At 42.7% G+C, this 18,431-nt stretch overlaps 1 protein-coding gene across 3 annotated transcripts in view; it reads right to left on the minus strand.

Moving 5' to 3' along the window:
• The window catches only part of znf423 (zinc finger protein 423), a 160,184-nt gene that overhangs the window by 96,870 nt on the left and 44,883 nt on the right, over positions 1-18,431 (minus strand). For 2 of the 3 annotated variants that reach the window (XM_065283296.2, XM_065283297.2), the window contains exon 3: positions 15,807-16,010. The exons of the other annotated variant lie outside the window; for it this stretch is intronic. In XM_065283296.2, coding sequence (XP_065139368.1) covers positions 15,807-16,010 — 204 coding nt within the window. The remainder of the gene's footprint in view (positions 1-15,806; positions 16,011-18,431) is intronic. 3 annotated transcript variants of the gene reach the window in all.

An 18,431-nucleotide genomic window follows, 5' to 3' on the forward strand; every position in this document is an offset into this window, starting at 1 on the left:
GCAATTAGCCCAAAAGAATAGCCATATCATGCCACACCGAATAGCAAATCAAGCCAGCATTATGCTAACAATGCCATTACTTTACAAACAAACACAACCCCCACTTCCACACACGCAGGAGGCTATGGATCAGTGCCCGGCGGGACGCTCGCTAAACAACGGACAATGCGCGACCGCCAACAGGTGAGGGCCGCTTATTCACTCTGGTATGTTTTCATCAGCGCATTATTATTTTGTGTTAAACCTATGCACTCCCTGACACATTAACACACACGACATACAACAACAAGCATTAAACCCACACAATCATAGCACGTATCGTGTTTCTTTAGTGTTCAAAAGCAAAGAGGGATGCCGACGCGACCCAAGGAGTGGCCAAGCCATTAGCTTTGCCAGTTTTTAACGGGTCGGAAAAAGCATGGTGCCTTTAATCAAAGTCATAAACATGAAAAACCCCAAAATAAAACGAAACAAAGCCGCAAACAGGAAGGAAAAAAATCTGTATCAAGTTCAATGTGGTTGTCAACAAAAAGAACCCAACTTTAAAACAAAATGGAGGGCGGGGAGAGAGAGAGAAAAGTCTCTTTGTGTATTAAAGAGTACACACTGTCTCCATCAAAGGGGGCTCAGTCGGGGGAAAAGAAGTGGTGGAGAAAAGAAAGAGAGGACGAGACAAAGGTACAGCGAGTGGGAAAAAAAAATCTGCCCAACATGAAACAGATCAAAGGCTATGGTCGGGAGAAAGGGAAACCAGGGGGTCCAGTAATTACGGCCTACATCCGCTAAAGCGAGAAACAGAGGATGGAGGCAATGTGAAAACTTCTCCAATCCATTGGATCCTGGGGTTGCCTTTGCGCTAGTCCTTCACACACACACACACTCTCTAACCCCTACCGGGACGTACAAACGCTGCCAGATCCCATCCTGGCCCTCCCCTTTTGCCAGCAAGGCCCCAGCCCATGCAGGGAGCCCTCCTGCTGTCCTATGGGGGGAAAAGCCATCCACTGTGACTGCCCGACTAAAAAAAAAAACTTTTGTTGGGAACTTTTGGCATCGCCCCAGGGGCTGTTCTGTGGGATGAAGAACCAAGCTGACCTTCAGACACACAAAAGTGTTGCACAATAATGCATGCTTGAAAGGCATATCCACAAGTGGCATCATAAAGGAAATGCACATGCATACACAAACATACATACAAATGGCTGCCCATAAACATGCACGTATGGAATACAAATAGCTGCTCATAAATACAAGCACAGACAATTGGGCACGCAATGTGGTAGAGGGCAGCCTGTCGGGTGCATGAGATCAATGCAGACCACTAGCTGCTCGGACTCCATGGCAGAAAAAAGGATTGCAGTGGGACTAACAGTAAATGTGCAGCCCCATCCTGACATCAAATACATCCCCGCCACCGCTTTTTAATAACGCAGGAGAACAGAAACATGAAAATGGCCTCGGTGATGGACGTGTGGCGGCCGTTGATCCACCTTTTATGTTTCTCCTCTGTCTCTCCTCCAACTCTCCACCACTTCAAACCCCCCCCCATGTTAAATTCAATGACAGACAATAAAACTCAAATAGATTTTGATGTTTATGAAGAAAACGTGAGTGGCAGTTGCCTGCGTAAAATTCAACATACTTAGGCTTTAAGATCCCACCCCCAAATTTCTACCTAGAGATAAACCAAGACCCTTCTTCAATGTAAATCTATGAGATTTGATTTCCTAAACAAGCTTTATGATTGGAAGTAACACAAATAGCGAGGGACGGGTTACACACAAGTGCAATATGTAGGATTAGGGATTTTATCAAATCCTTAACTCCAAATATGAGCACATTAAATACAACTAATTAACAAAAAACTTAAAACCGAAAAAACAGAACACAAATACACACAGTCAATATGAAATGGTGCGTTTTCCTGTCACACAAGCTCGTGCCCCAAAATTAAATTAATATGAAAAAATTAAATTAAATCAAACCCCCAAGTGTTTTATTACTTACTAGTGTTTCCAGCCATTAAGAGACTGCATTACTGAAATATGAATAATTAAGGACATATGGGTAATATTACATTGAGGGAAAAAACAATTGCTCATGCCTTATTTCATTAGGAAGAAATGTTGTTATCACCGGAAAGTGTCTGTCAGGGGCCGCCGATGTGTCTGAGGTGTAAAATGATTTGCGATGAGAGGGTCAGTATATATAAAGCAACTGTTCACAACAAGTTACAGCACCGCTCCTCTTGTCCTTACCAAACTCCCTCTCCACTACTGCTGCGGATCTCCCAATTTTTCAGGATATTTCATTGATTGCCGATTGAGGCCAAAATTAGATTTAAGTCTTGGCTATGGCCTTCAGCGCAAACAGTGGAACAATTTCTCCTCATCTATGAGCTATCGGCTCGTATAGAGCCCTGCCAAGGTGCTCTGACATGCACATATCGCATTTTTCAGGCTCGAGGGGAATGATGCTACCTTGTCTACATCAGAAAGTTTATCCGTTTTGACCTAAACTGGTGGTGGAAACTCGCCATCACTGTCAAAGCAACCTAATCAGAACGCTATCGCCAAAAGATCCCACTGCTATCCCACAATACAACGGGCTGCTCGGAGTGAATCCGTTACTGATTTGTCCAACTGAAAAACAGATGTGTCTTTAGTCTTTCTGAATTCTTAAAGGGTCCTAAAATCCTAGTATAAATTCTTACAAAATAATAGCTAACATGTTTCCTCTATTTTTACTCCAAGCTATTTTTTATTTATTTAAATTTTATTTACCTAAATACAACAATTACTCAATTCGACAGTGTTTTTCAATTTTTATTTATTTTTTATATTTGACTATACTTCCAGCTACCACAACAACTAAACTTACTTTCTAAACGTACTCTCTCTCCTCATTTCCTGATGTCTGGATATATGGTGCCAATTTTCTCCACAATACAAAACCTACGCACACACATATACATTTACTTTATCTCTTCACAACTTTTCCACAATGCTCATGGATCATTAGTCTTCTCCTAGCATATTTGATCAATACCAACCCATTATCAGTCCTCCACCAGTCAACTTAAAGACCCCACAGTTGTCAGAGCCCCTTCTCTCTCTCTCTCTCTCTTTCTCTTCCAAACCCCCATCCTAGTTTATCTACCCGTTTGCAGGCCGCACGCTTTGGCAGCAGACCGGGGGGTAAGCAGCGACTATGTTTCCCTCACTTTTTGCAGTCTCCCCTCCCAAAAGCAGCAGCAGCAGTCCTGGTCCGCCCTGGGGATGGAACGTAGAGACAGACCCGCATTGCTGTGCTGTGTCCTGGGGGAGTTCATTACTTGAGCAGGGCGCTCCCACCAGCCAGCCAGAGAGCAGGTCCACCACGGCCTTACTGCGCTCCACTGGAGCTGCTCTCATTAAAAAGAAAGAAAGAAAGAAAGCATAAAAACAAGAAAAGAAAAGAGACTTCAGAGGGAAAAGTAGAGACACCAAAGCTAATAATGTGACAACTTTTGTTTATCCTATATTTTCTTGCTGGGATGTGCGTTTAATTTGTGGCGTTTTTCAAGTTGGAGTTGCGAATCGTCTTCGGCACCCACCCCCAGGTCTGGTTACTTATTCAGCAGTGAGTTTCCTATCCTCCCCAGAAATGAGAAACAGGTTTAAATATTTTACAATGACTGGGTGGATGGCGTAGGATCTGAGCTCTGAGAAACAGCAGAAGAATTCTCCCAATGGAGGACCGCATCCTTTGAACGTTCAACCCCCATCGCACTCTTTCCTTTCTGTTTCCCTCTTGGGAATCTCCATATGGAACAATACACACCTAGCGTGCCAATTCCATTGAACGTCGCTAAGAGAAGAAAAAACATCTTATATATGCTTCGCTCATTCGATATTGCGCTCTAAATCTAGACCTGTCCTGCTCTTCATCTCGTTTTTGGAGGCCCCCCTTTGCGACCATGCCAAGACGCGAAGGATTCCAATCAGGCACTTAGCTGGATGGCTATTTCCAGGGACAAAGGACATGGAGAGGAGCAGAACTGAAGGGGAGGGGAAAAACGAGGGGGAACAAAGACTGCTCATGGCACCCAGGGGAGCAACCAGCCACTGACGTCACCGTGTATGAGTGTGTGTGCGAGAGAGATAGAGGGAGGGCTTAATGGGTGTGTGAGAGCCTGCCTGAGGCTGGCAGAGGTCCCTAAGGGGGGCTGTCCGTAGGGAAGATTGAAATAGAGGTTCTCTATCTTCTACGGACACACAGGGGCTGTGTGCAAAAATATCAGTCGTGAAAAACCGGAACTAGGAAAATGAGAATACATGTATCATACTGGTATGTGATGGATATCGGAACACATATGAAGCTTGTTTAAGTCATCATGGGAGATTGGGATAGTAATGTTAACAATAGAGAAAGTGGCATTCGGTGATGCATCATAACGCGCAGTGATTATCATGATAACAAACTTAAATATTAGGATGCTTTGCTTGGCTGCTTACCAAGATAACACTAATGCATTATAAATATGCTTTTGATGTGAAGGCAGATAGTTTCTTTTGGCCAAACTCTAAGGCAGGATGGCATGTATTCTTCACCGAAACCACTGTGATGCAATTGTGAACAAATCAGGAGAAATGTTACAGATTTATGTTAAAGCTGCAATCAGTAACTTTTGCTTTATATCGCCATCTCTGTTCGAAACCTAAAACTGCAGGTTACTTAATGTGCTTATATATAAACATTTCCTGTGAAACCTGACCAGACAGCTTAAATTATAAATCATTATACTGTAAGTGAAATATTCTGAATCATGGACTGATTTTTGTTTACTTTTAATACACTTAATATGCCATTTATTACCTAAATATATTGCCAAAAATTGTTCCAAAAAAGAAAATATTTATACTCTTTAATGCTTTTTAGTGAATGACATCATCTTATCAACATGCTTACAGCAAAGGAATTGTGAGTCATACTTTTTTGTACATTTTACATATTAATACGGTTACTGAAATTTTGCCTTAGATGGCAGTCTATAAAGGCAGTAGACCGCAAGGTAGCTTACTAGGTTTTAAAACAGACATCACTTTAAAGGCAAAAAACTAGGCCAGAAAGCACTTATGATTGTGTCCGCATGATGTATCAATGCACATGCTTGCATGTGTGAGGGTTTATCAATAAGAGTGAGGTTGTGGGTCCCGTGTATGCTGGCGGCCGTGGTTAATGGACTCTGCTCTGTCTGCAGATGGGGGAAAAGGCTGGGCTCATTGAAAGGAGTGTGGATTCAGACAGCCTTGCCCGTTTCTCTCCGTGCGCACGTCCCAGGAGCACTGCATTTCCTGACATTTCACTTGACAAAGGCGAGCCACACCTGAGCGCTGGGTTAAAACTATTATAACAGCTCTCCCCCTGGCACACTGCCCTTTGGCTCCCCTGCACCAAGTGTGTGCATGTGTGTGAGAGCGTGTGCGTGATTTGCGCCCCTTGTGTGTCAGTATGTGAAAGAGTATGTGGGTCTTGCGTGTGGGCATACTTGACATGTAGCGCTACTTGACTGGATCTCTACACTGTATGGGAACCAAGGTATATAATACCTGGAGAGAGCTGTGTGTTACCATTCTTACCTATTCCAATGACGGTTTCACAGGACCCCCAAAAACTGAGCAACCCATAAAAAGTGTCCCTGTAACTGTATTGGAAGAGCGATGTGTGAACCCAAAACGTCATGGGTTCACACATACTGAAAATGTATAGAAAAGAATACCTTGAATCGCTTTGGATACAAGCTTCAATGTAAAACCTTAATCCATCATGGATGCTCAGTTCTGCAGCCAGGTTATTTTGAGCCAGTCAGCTGAGTCTTAAAATGTCATGTGACTGATTCTTCTGGACTTTTAGGAAAATTATGTCATGACTTGACTGGCTAACAGCACCACAAGACTGCAAAGTTCCAAACTTTTAATTTCCTATCCAAATTCACTGCACTGTAAAAATACCAGGGATACAATGAAATATTGGCAATTTAAATATATAATGCTTCCAAAAATAATTTACAGAGTACAGATAGTAGTCAATAGATAAATATCTTTTGTACAACCAGATGGTGTGCTTACGGCATCTACCAGCATGGGCTAAATTTCCCATGCAAACCGACAAAACCTTGACCCCTTGACGGTAACAATACGAGCAGAGATCAGCAGCAGTGGCACATCTTGAGCCCAAACCTGCAGGGCCCGTACAGGACCTCTCTACGCCCACATTCAGCCCACGCTAAGCTGGCTATGGGGAGCCAGTGAGGAGTGGAGGAACACAGCTAGTAGCCAAGCACCATAATGGAGAAGCAGAGCTTGAGAGAGAGTGAGTTAGGGGCACATGGTCCAAACTCGACAGGAGGCGGTGAGTGAGTGAAAAAGAAATTGAAGAAGGGAGAAAGGACACTGCAGGAGAGCTGAAGCAAGGGAGACAGGAGAAAAGACAAAGATGGGATGTAGAGAGGAGAGAGAGAGAGAGGGCAGAGTTTGGGTTAGCCATGGTGAGAGAGAGAGAGAGAGAGAGAGAGAGAGAAGGAGGGGAGAGGTTTGGGGGGTAGCTGCCACAAGGGCGCAAGAATCCAAAAGAACAGGCTGTTCCTCATTACTGCGGCTCCCCATGAAGAACCTGGTGACGGCTCTATTCACCAGCACCTGAGGTCACAGAGGTCACGCCCACCAACCGAGGGTCACATTCTCGCACAAACCCATCAAGTACGCCAACTAACACGCAAACCGATCAACTGAAAGGCAGGAACACCTGACCTGCTCCGCCCACAGAGCCCTCACCCGGGGCTCGAACAAAGCCCACATCCCTGCGGAAAACCAACAAAGGGCGGCCATCTTAAAATGAACCCGCACACTCCAGCGCACCAACACAATCGTTCAACGGGAGCGGCGTTGGCCTCGATTGACTCCGGGCTCAAAGTTGAGCAGTCACATCCAGAAATGGAAACTTTAATTTAATCTGCAGAAATTTCATCTCAAACTGGCGCACTTCCTGAGGCGCGAACAGATCCGTATGTATGAATGAGTTATGGAGCGCTGTAATATTTATGCATTTGTAGATGAGGGTAATGCGGAGGAAGAGAGACTATTTGAACCTGCCGGCGATGCTAGTCGCATCAAATGCGCCCGCTAAAACAAAATGACGCGTGGCCAGAGCTTGTGCAAATAAGCACGCTATGAATTATGCATCTTTGTGTGGATGTGTGCTCAAAAAATTGATTTGTAATTGTGTACTTTGATTATCTTTACATTTATTTGCGCATGCACACACTTCCTATAGCCAATGAATACAAATGAGTGCATGTTTGGTAGCAGGAATATCAACTCTATCTCTCTCCCCACGACCAGGAGAAAAAAGACGTGTGTGGATATTCCAACAGATTTTGGCTTCTTCCTGGGCACACGCAGACAGACCAAATATTTACTCTCCCCTCTTCCGCCCGCCTGCTCGACACAGCAGCACAGAGTAAGAGAGAGAGAGAGAAAGAAAGAGAGTTACATTTTTAATCGGCTGATTTTTTCCCTCCGAGAAGGCAAGCTGAATACAAGTACATTGCCGCCAACACAGACAAGCAGCACACACACGCTCCTTTTTTGTGTCCTTTGGCAAATTCTTTTATTTCAGTCTTGCATGGAGCAGGAAGAAATAGAGAGGAAAAAAGAAGAAGATGGAAGGAAAGAAGGAGAAGAGAGTGGAGACGAGAGAAGCGAACGTCCCCACAGAGTTTTTCTCCCTTCCTGGTGCGAGCGAAGGCCCCCACAGAGTCCCTGTGTAATTTCCAGTCCCTCAGAATTCAGGTATTAATAAAGGCCCCATGGGGAACTGCACACAATATAACCCTACATTTTCAGGCATTATGAAAGGACGCCCCCAGGGGTCTTTGGCTCAAATTTCTGAAATGCAGGCATTGTAAAAAAGGCACCCCAGGGGAGTCCCCCGCAATAGAAATCTGCTGAATTCAAAGCATTTTCGGAGTCCTGGTGGGAAGCCATTACTCCCTCTGGAAGCACTTTTTTCTTTTTTCCTCTCTTTTTTTAACAAAACATGTGTCTCTGACATGTTGACAGATTGCTCAGTGAAGTGTTTAGGTGCGCGCACAAGCCGAGTCTCTGCAGACACAGAGCACTGCACTCTCTCTGCCAAAGAGCCTCTCAACTCGCCCAAAACCGGTGCCATCCATATTTTATAAGAGGGGAAGAGGAGAATCTGGGGCTGAACGCGAGAGGGGAAAAGTGAAGGGGGGAAACGGAGGATAAGTGGAGTCTCGTACGTAAGGAGGAGGAAAAGAAAAGAAAAAGAGACCGAAACGAAGAGAGAAAAGAACTTCATCGTGAAAAATGAACCCTGTGATGAAAAATGACTTCCAGTGTGCTTTGAAACAACCCTCCTTCGTCTCACCCCTCCCTCTCTTTCTCTCTATCCCAGCATGCCGCGCTCCCTCCCCTCCTCAATCTCGCTCTCTCTTATGGAGGCAGGGCTCTTGCTCTCCCTGGAAAACCTGAGTTTACAACCAGCTGTGACTGCATTTGTATCTGTGCCAAAGGCTTAGTGGAGGAATCTTCAGGCCACCCTCTGGCTCGGAGAGAGAGAGAGGGAATGGAGGGGGTAAGGGAGGACCAACACACAAAGCAGCACTCACTTTGAGGAAACACATGTAGTCTGATTTCTGGAAACATGCAGGCACGCACAGGTGCCTGCGCACACGCGATCCCTTGCTATAGGCAGGGGTGTCTTGAATCTTTTTTTTTTAAGGGGGCACCAGTTTAGGCTCACTTGGCACCCTAGGTGACATCAGACATGACCAAAGGGAAGAAAAGACTTTGAAGAAAGTTTTACTAAGATGTAAGATCTGGCCTAGTAGTACATAATTTCAAGAGCAAGCAGTGGACCAGGGTTCAATCTGAACTGAAAACAGTTTTTAATAGACTAAGTATTATTCTGCATTTCATTGTATGGAAAATCTGTTGCTTTCCACATGGTTTCAATAATTTTTCTACATTATTATTATTACATCATCATCATTTATCAATAATAACTAAATACCTCACAGCATGGCATGTTGTCAACTACTACAGAAAACTGTTTTGGCTTGTCTAGCAGTTTGTAAAACCCAAATAAAATAGCACACTGACAGTTATGCTCTTACAATGAGGCAATATGGAGTACGCTGCCATATAGACTTTCACTGTACATATGTGATTTTCTGTGGTAACAAAGCTTTAAATTTAACATCGATTGCAATTCACAAACCATTTAACTTCTGTATTGTGTTGTATTTCAGAGGGAACAAAAAAAAAACAATGTGGGCGGGATAGTCCATTAGGAAAGTAAATAGGTTCAGTGTTATTATTATGTTGACCTTTATTCCCTGCTAAAAAACCAATAGACACCATCACAGAATTTCTATTGGTTTTATTGGGAATTTTATTGGTTCTAATGGAATATGGCCCAAAACACACTACAGTGTATTGGTCTTTGTTGGTCTCTAATGGTATGTATTGGTTCTAATGGTATATGGCCCAAAACACACTACAGTGTAGTGGTTTTAATGGTAAAAGCTAATGGTTCCTATTGGTATTTTAATAGAAACCATTAGAATTTTCTGTAATTTTTTTATAATTTTTTTCATCAGGGTTGGTATTTAACCAGTACCATTCCTTTAATATACAAATTTATATCAAGACTTATCGATTGGCTCACAAAATTAAATGAAATTAACCCCAAAAACAAACAGGCCACTAATAACCAACTTTGTCCTTTTCCTTGCACAGCTTTTTCATCTCTAAGCATAGCCGGATCAAGTTGCAAACTATTCTCTCTCCTTCTCTCTGAAGGATGAAGGGAGATGGAAAATGATCTGCAGCTTTAATAAGAGTCTTGGCCTCTCTGGATTCAGCTGCTGCTGTGACGACAGGCAAGAACTGGGGGGTCTTTGGGTAGCTGGGACATGCGTACAGATGGATGGATAGATAGGTTGGGAGAAAGAATATGCATTCGTGGTGTAAAGCGCCTTGGGGCGAGTGTGGCTGCAGAGTGTGTGTGTGTTTGGTGTTAGAATGAAGGGGGTGACAGCGGTCTCCCAAGGGACTGAACCACCCAGAGGCCCCCATCACATACCCCCCATTACACCCTGACTGCCTGCCAGGCATACAACTCCCCGTCCAGCCTTCCTGCCTGCAGAGGACAGGGTACACAGCTCTGTATGTGTGTTAGGGAGTAAAAGTAATGAGTTTGTGTGCATTGAATGTTACAGATCTAGAGAGATAGATTTACCAAGGCCACAAGGAATCTGCGCTGACAGAAGTCTCCAGAAAGCAGTGTAATATGCAGAGATTTGGAGCGGCTGTCATTCTCAAAGCCCTACACATCTCCCACCCTTGTGTGTTCGTATCTTTTGGCTAATTTGACAATGCCTTTAGCTATCAATAACTCTCGAGTTACCTTCAAAATGCCAAATCTGCTCAATGAAAGCACACAATGATCACTAGCTGTCAAGTTTAGTTCATTTTGCTAGTTTGTGTTGAAATTTGAACTTGGGTCCCTTTTGCATGCTAAACAAAAAACACACCTCACGCATCTTATTTATGTGAAGAACAAAGAATTATTTCTGGTCACGTCTTTATCTCACCTAAGGGCAAGGTAGGTGCGTGATTCCCCTGATGCGGTGTACATTGTTTATATAGTGAAATAATTATGTGGAACAATTTTCAATGCATATAAAAAGGTGGGAGCTATTGGTAAATTTTTTTTAAGCTGAATCGGATAGCACGTGTGCACTGCGGTGCAAATGGGCCATTGAGAGTTCCAGCTGACATTTACTGACCCCATTCCACCCTTTTTCTACCCATCATTCGCTGTCCTATCTCGACTACACCTATAAATAAAAGTGGCAAAAAGGCCCCCAAAAAAAACTGAAACACCTTCCTCTAATTCATCTTTCCACCCTTCCCTCTCTCTTGGAGCAGTGATAGAGAGCATGTGAGCGATGTAGAGCTATTTCTACTGACTGCCAACCCCCCCGCTCGGTCTCTCTCTCTCTCCGAGTCTGTCTCTCTGGAGCGCTTGCCGTTCCCCTCAGTCTTCTGAAGGCGGGTTAATTAGCACTCGCCTCCTATTTGTATCTGACAGGTGCAGAGCCCGCCTCCCCAGCTGACTGACAGCTCTCTCGTTTACCCACATGGCTGCTTGCTTCACTCAACCGTTCTCTGGCTTCTCCCCGAAGTCCTCGCTCTGGTCTTTCTCATTCGCCGACATTCGTCTTATATACAGACGGGTATATATTTGAAATATTATCCGATGGCATGTTTTTTTTTTTTAAATGGGTCAAAGGAATTTTGATTGGGACGAGCTGGAAATGTGTCATGCATGGGTCACCCTTTGGGTTTGTTTGTCTTGTACCCTGCCTTCTGCTCACACCCTGAGCTGCTCGTAGGTAGGGATGGGCGATGAGTCATCCAACAATCGACAAGTCAATTAGTTAAAAAATTTAGCAGTGGTGCTATAACTAGTCTGTACAATGTTGTTCTTCAGCTATTAGCTTGTAATGCAAAACACCATTTAAAAAGTTTAGGCTAAAGGATAAGAGCGCACCTGGTCCACACACTTTACTTTGAAGTCTAACCTGGCTTTTTTCTTAAACTGCACCTAACCTAGTCTACAGGGCCTTGTGTTCCAGACCATGGAGGGAGGGTCAGCCGCTCAACGCCACAGGGGACAAAAGGAAAGAGGGCAAGAGAGAATGAGAGAGAGAGGTGAGTGTTGTTAACAGCCAGGGCCCAACCTTGGCCAGTTGCAGGGCAGTGGAGCGAAGCAGCGCAGTGAATGTTCTCCATTTGATCTGAGGTTTTTTCCAAGTGCTCCTTAGGGAACCAGTGTTCCAGATTCTTCCTCCAGTAGAGCCTCCCCTCAGAATCAGCCCACGGTATGACACACACACTACACTACAGTATCACTCACACTTATATACACATACAAGCTTGTGTTCGCGAACGCTAATCTACCCTCATGACCCAACACAAACACACAAATATAAAAACACACAGATAACATTAAGGCATCCAACCATTCCATGTAAACACGCTCGTTTATGCAAACCACAGTGCTGTAATCCTGTAAACACGTTTTAGGGGCGTATGGTCAAAAGAACCAAACCAAAAAATAAGGGGGTGAATGTGGACGTTTCTTAAAATGTAGAACGGTTTAAAAAATAAAACTACTGATGTAAACATTTAGAGACACATACATGCAAATAGACATACAGTTTGCAATCTTTTCCACTTTTTGAGGCATCAACCTTTTAAAAAAAACATACATTACAATGGGGTCCAAAAGTCTTTTTTACATTAAGCTATTTTACATTTAGCAGTTTTTCAAATCCATTACAAATCTTAATTATTAACAACTTGAATTTATCTAAAATTACCATGCACTTAAAATGCTCAAGCTGACACAAACTGATGTTTAGTATCCCAGCATGCTTTGAGAAAACAGCATCAACAGATGCAAGAAAACCACTTTGGCTGCAGTAGCATGCTCAGTGCTATAAATTTGGAAATGGGCTAAAACAGTTTATCCATTATAGTTTTATTGAATGTACTAAAATATTAGATTGTTAGGTTTAAATTACATGATGTTGAAAATGTTCAGACATTTTGACCCCACTATCAGCATCATTAGTTAAAAAATATAAAGGCATTAAGAAATACAGTAGGAGGTAGGAGACAGAAACAGTAATGTGATGCTAATGCAAAGACATTTGGAGGAATAGAAAGTCAAACATTCTTCGTCTCTAATATTGTCTCCGGTGAAACTCATAGCAGCAATCAATGGCAGCGAGGGAAGATGGGAAAAATAGACAAGTGACTGATCAGATGGAGAAAGACAATGGTGACAGGGACCGCTAGCAACCATATGAGAGGTTATATTATTTTTGAAAGCCAGAAACAAGTGCGTAAATATGAGGTAGGCACACTCAAACACACGCACACACACAGGCAAACACAAACATGAGACAGGATTTCCAGGTGTAATTCTATAGCCAGGTGTCCTTCTGTTAAGGGAATAGAAATTTCATTTCGTGGCATGGCGTGGCTGTGCTTGAATTGAGAGCGAATATTCTTGCACTGACGGGCATGCGGTCATAATAATAACTGTAAATTGATAGAGTGGCTTTATGAGCCTTCTGCTGGTGTGCTGATATTGGCCAGACTCTCCTAAGGGCCATGGGAACCATCCACCGCTCTCCACAACATGGCCTCCCTGACACTCACACACACTCGCACACATGGACAAAATGGCGTGTGTTTGTCCCTTATCTGATGAAGTCACCATCAGTATGCTACTCTCTCACCCACTAGACCAGATCCCAGGAGTCCATCCAGAACTTGAAAGTATTTGACAGTGGGTTGTTTGATTTACTGGGCTTTTTTGCATTTATTACTACTATTGATATAAACAATATGGGAGAGGAACAAACGATAAACGATAACAACCTGCCATTAAATTATACATTTTAAAAATGATACATAATTTTTATATAAAAATGATATAAAATTATATATAAATTATGGATATCAATTAATTTTGGAATGTCTGTCTGCTTACTAGCTGCTAACAATTCACTGTGCTATAAAGTAGACTTGCATTTGTTCAATTTATTTTACTTACCTTAACCCCTACCCCTCAAAGTCTTCTAATACACAACTAATACTCATAGTCTGTTGATATGCACCAATATATCGGCCAATAATCGTTATCGGTCGATAAAAGCACATTTTCACACTATTGGCCCATAAAAAAAACAGTAGTCATGGCCGATATATCCTCCCAATGAAAAGAGCACAGGGCAATGAATTTGAGCTCTGTGTATAGAAAATGTAAAGAAACATCACTATTACTAAACTGATATTGTTTAATGTTGAATGAATAAAAACATTAAGAAATTAGTTAAAGGGGACATTTCACAAGACTTTTTTAAGATGTTAAATCAATCTTTTGTGTCCCCAGAGTACATATGTGAAGTTTTAGCTAAAAAATATCATACAGATAATTTATTATAGCATGTTAAAATTGGCACTTTGTAGGCGTAAGCAAAAATATGCCATTTATGGGTGTGTCCTTTTAAATGCAAATGAGCTGATATCTGCACTAAATTGCAAAGCCGTGGTTGGATAGTGCAGATTAAGGGGCGGTATTATCCCCTTCTGACATCACAACGGGAGCCAAATTTCAATGACCTATTTTTTCACATGCTTGCAGAGAATGGTTTACCAAAACTAAGTTACTGGGTTGATCTTTTACACATTTTCTAGGTTTATAGAAGCACTGGGGACCCAATTATAGCACTTAAACATGGAAAAAGTCAGATTTTTATGATATGTCCTCTTAAATGCAAGTTAATATAACCACCAAACTATCGATGTCGGCAGATATCAGTCTGAAAAATCGGCTAATTGTATCGGTTGAAAATTTTAATCTCAGTGCATTAAGAGTTACTTATAGTCAACCATAAGGTCTTTAAATTAAGTGTAATCAAAGTATGTAATATGACCAAAATACATTTTAAATAAAGTAATAATAATAATCATAATAATAAAAATAATAATTTATTATTATTATTAATATTATTATTATTATTATAAATAAATACATTTGGAATTTGTCTAATCCCACAGTCCTATCCCCAGAAGATTATTTGACAATCTAAAACTCGCTAACCACAAGGAACTGCATTTGTGACCACGTCTGTGAAAGCCCAGCTCAAGTCATGTTTTATGATTTTCTAGATAAAATCACACTACATAATGTAAAGAACATTTTGTGAAATGTAAATGTGATGTCCTAATATTAACTAAGTAGCTCCATGACAAAAATTTTAATCAATGAAAATTAAATCATTAAACTATTAAACTATAGCCTGGATTTCACAGACAGGGTCACATTTTTTATTTCACTCTCTTTCCCCTTTCAAAGCGTAGTACACATGTACTACACTGATGACTCTGGAGTTGAGGTTGCCTCTAAAATCCAAGGTTCAATACTTTGTATACAGTCAAGAAAGCTTGAGGGATGTGGGTCACACATATCATGTCCCCCCCAAAAACATGTGTGTACTGCTACAGTATAATAATCACATGTCATACTACTGAAACGACACCACAGGATTATTAAAAACCATACATAAGCATAAGACTGATTTGGAACTACATGTGTTCTCTCTCTTTCTCCTCCTCTTCTCAGTTTTTATGCTTGTTAAAGAGAGGCCCTTGATTAATCTGCTAGGAAGCAGATGCCCCTGCAGGGCCGCTTTCAGCGTTTCATTAATTACAGCGATTGTAATAACGGCTATTGTGTGCGTGTACCGCGTGTAAGCATTAAAACACCAGTCTCCCAGGGGAGCAAACTGACTCCAGAACAGCCAGCGGCCTCGGACTAACCTCACAGCCTCGAAAAATTTACCAACTTCCGCCACCAACCAATTTCCTTTTTTCAGGAATAAGAAATTAAAGCCGCGGTGCGTCATCCCTCCCCACACCACATGGAACTTTAAAAAAAAATAATTATTTTCAAGTATATTTTTTGTCTGTCGAACCGGATCCTACAATACAATCAATTTGCTACCAATTTTGTTTACCGATGCTGCAGTGTCGTTCTTCTCAAACAGAAAGACAAACGCCTTTCAGGCACAAACCTACAAAGTCGACTTACAAATGGCACCTTTAAGGATAGCGGAAGACAGAAACACACACACACAGAGACACAAACACACAAACCTGCTGGGCAGTGGTTGGTACGATGCTCTGTCAGGTCTGCCAGGCACTCAAAGTCCTGTTGGCAGTTGTCACAGGTGAAGATAGAGTCATCATCTAGATCCTCCTCGCCCACCCTCTCATCATGACTCGTCACACTCTGTTCTCCATCCTCTCCTGCCGCCCTGCTCTCCTTTCGATCTGAGTCTCGCTCTGATACGGTCGCATCTGTGCATACACACACACACACACACACACACACACCACAGAGAGAAAGATGCCAAGATATGAGAATAAGAGATTGCTATCGACAGCTGAATCAAACTATAATTATCTCATGACTGTTGTGTATTGTATTTTATATACGTGCTAATGGACAGCCTTAGCAAATGTTCGCAGGAAAACTTACCGTACAAGTCAAAACTTTAATATGAACAAAAATCGATATAAAAAATTAAACTGTATCTAACAACAACAAATCCATTTGAGGGCCGCACTTCTCAAGACCTCATAAAAACAAAATTATAGTTGATCGTTTTCAGTCCACATCTGTTAGCATTGAAATCAACATCTCGCAAATTCACTTTTAACAAATATGTATATTTAAAAATGAATTAGAAATATTGATGACTCATACTGCACTACATGGATTGTTGTCCAATGAAATGCTTTCACGGACAAGAATATCTTCCTGACTAATACCACCTGCAGTCAATTATCAAGTAGCAAAATCATGGTTTATTGCTGTAACACATCCTAATATGTTGTTGTGTAAACTCTTTAAATCTGACCATCCCAAACCTCCAATTTCAAAATGAAATATGATAACACGGTGAAAGAAAACTCTTTATCGCACACATTTCGTAACAACTGTAAAAATGACTTAAAAATTAGCCACTCGGTTTAAAGCCCATCTTAAGTGTGTCTAGTAGTCAAAACTACATCAAAGCTTCGATGAGCTGCTTGAATACAGTGCAAGAGAGGAGCCCGAGGCTTCAAGAGCCGCTTGGGCATAAGCCACCCAGTCGCTCGTGGCACACAGTAAGGACCAGTGCAGAAATCTGCCACTGCAATTCTCCTTCCGCCATTGTGGCTCCATTTTCACACCTTATTATCACATTAAAGGCTCTATGCTGAAAGGACTACACATGAGACCGGAGGAAAGGGGAGGAAAGAGCAAGATTAAGCGAGAGAGAAAAAGAAAGGGTGGAGAGAGACAAGACGACATACAAAATGTGAGAGATCCTGAGACAGAATTAGAGCAAGGAGACATTGATAAGACAAAATTAAAGTGATAGTTCACCCAAAAATGACAACTCTGTCGCTATCAATTTGGTCACCCTCATGCCTGTCCAAGAAGAATCGTCCGAGAAGAATCTTCGTATTAAAAGTAAATGGTGACTGTGCAAAAGGATTTACATTTTGTTATGTTAAAGAAAACATTCATATTTGTCATTTTGACATCCTCAATCCTTCTCTTTCAAAGTAGTTTTTTAAATAAATAATCTGCTAAACACATTCTCTCGTGTTCCACAGATAAAAAAGTGATACTAAATGCTATAAATGCTAACAGAATTAGCATTTTTATGTGCACAACCTCAATTACATTGTGAAAAACTACGACGACGAAAAGGCCATTACAAGAGGTGAAGAAAAAGAGCAGGGAAAAGGAGGAAACATGAGGGCAGAGGGAGCGGGAAAAGAGAGGAGGAAGTGGAGGCCAGAGAAAGGGAGGGCTCCTCACCGGCTCCCCCGGGCTTAACATCCTGTCTAATCATCCTGGACTTGTGCAATCAGAGAGAAGCAGGAGGTGGCCATTCCTGCGCCGCACACATTCTGATCAGCTCTAATTTGGCCAGGCCTGGCGCTGCATTAAGCCGCTCTGCAGCAGCCGACGCTAATGGGACCTGCGGATCGGAGACCGGCCGGAGGAGAGCCAGGGTCTCACTTTGGGCTTTGGCCCAGCTCGGACTGCAGGTGGAGATGGGCTCGGGCGAGGGGGGTGAAATGAGAGGTTTGTATGTGTGTGTGGGGTTCGTGGTATCTAGAGGGGCATTTGGATAAGGAAGCGTTGAGGTGCTCTAGTTTATTTCACCCCCATCAGAGCCGTGAGGTGGGGGTGAAGGTGGGGGCGTCATGGTGGTTTGCAGGGTGGTGTGGGCAGGGCTGGGGGTAGGAGGGGTACGGCCATCTGTCCAGTGGTGAGAACGCCGTCTGGACAGGGAAGAGAACGGCCCCTAACTGACACTACACCGATAGAGCCCTGAGCAGCGGTTACACACATACACACGCGCTCGCAAACACACAAAAGGTGCATTAACTACACTATTTCATCCATGAGAGCTTCTAATCTCGGGGAAAATGGATGGTGGCGGTAACCCTTGAACACTCCCTACCTTTCCTCACTCAATCACGCACACACACACTGATTCCCCCAGGTACCCTCATGCCAGAGGTAGAGGCGCTGCCAACTAAGGCACATGCCAGCACAACCTGCTACCATGGCAACGAGGGAGGAGCAGGAAGGGACCTTTTTCTCTACCTCTCTCCTCTGCACTCCTCTTTCTCCATCCCTCCATCTCTCCAGTCATAAGCACAGGGAGGGAGCAGAGGCGAGGATGAAAGTGGCCGGCAAACCCCTTTGCGCCA

The sequence above is a fragment of the Paramisgurnus dabryanus genome, chromosome 9 (assembly GCF_030506205.2).
Source record: "Paramisgurnus dabryanus chromosome 9, PD_genome_1.1, whole genome shotgun sequence".
In the NCBI taxonomy this organism is placed as follows: Eukaryota; Metazoa; Chordata; class Actinopteri; order Cypriniformes; family Cobitidae; genus Paramisgurnus; species Paramisgurnus dabryanus.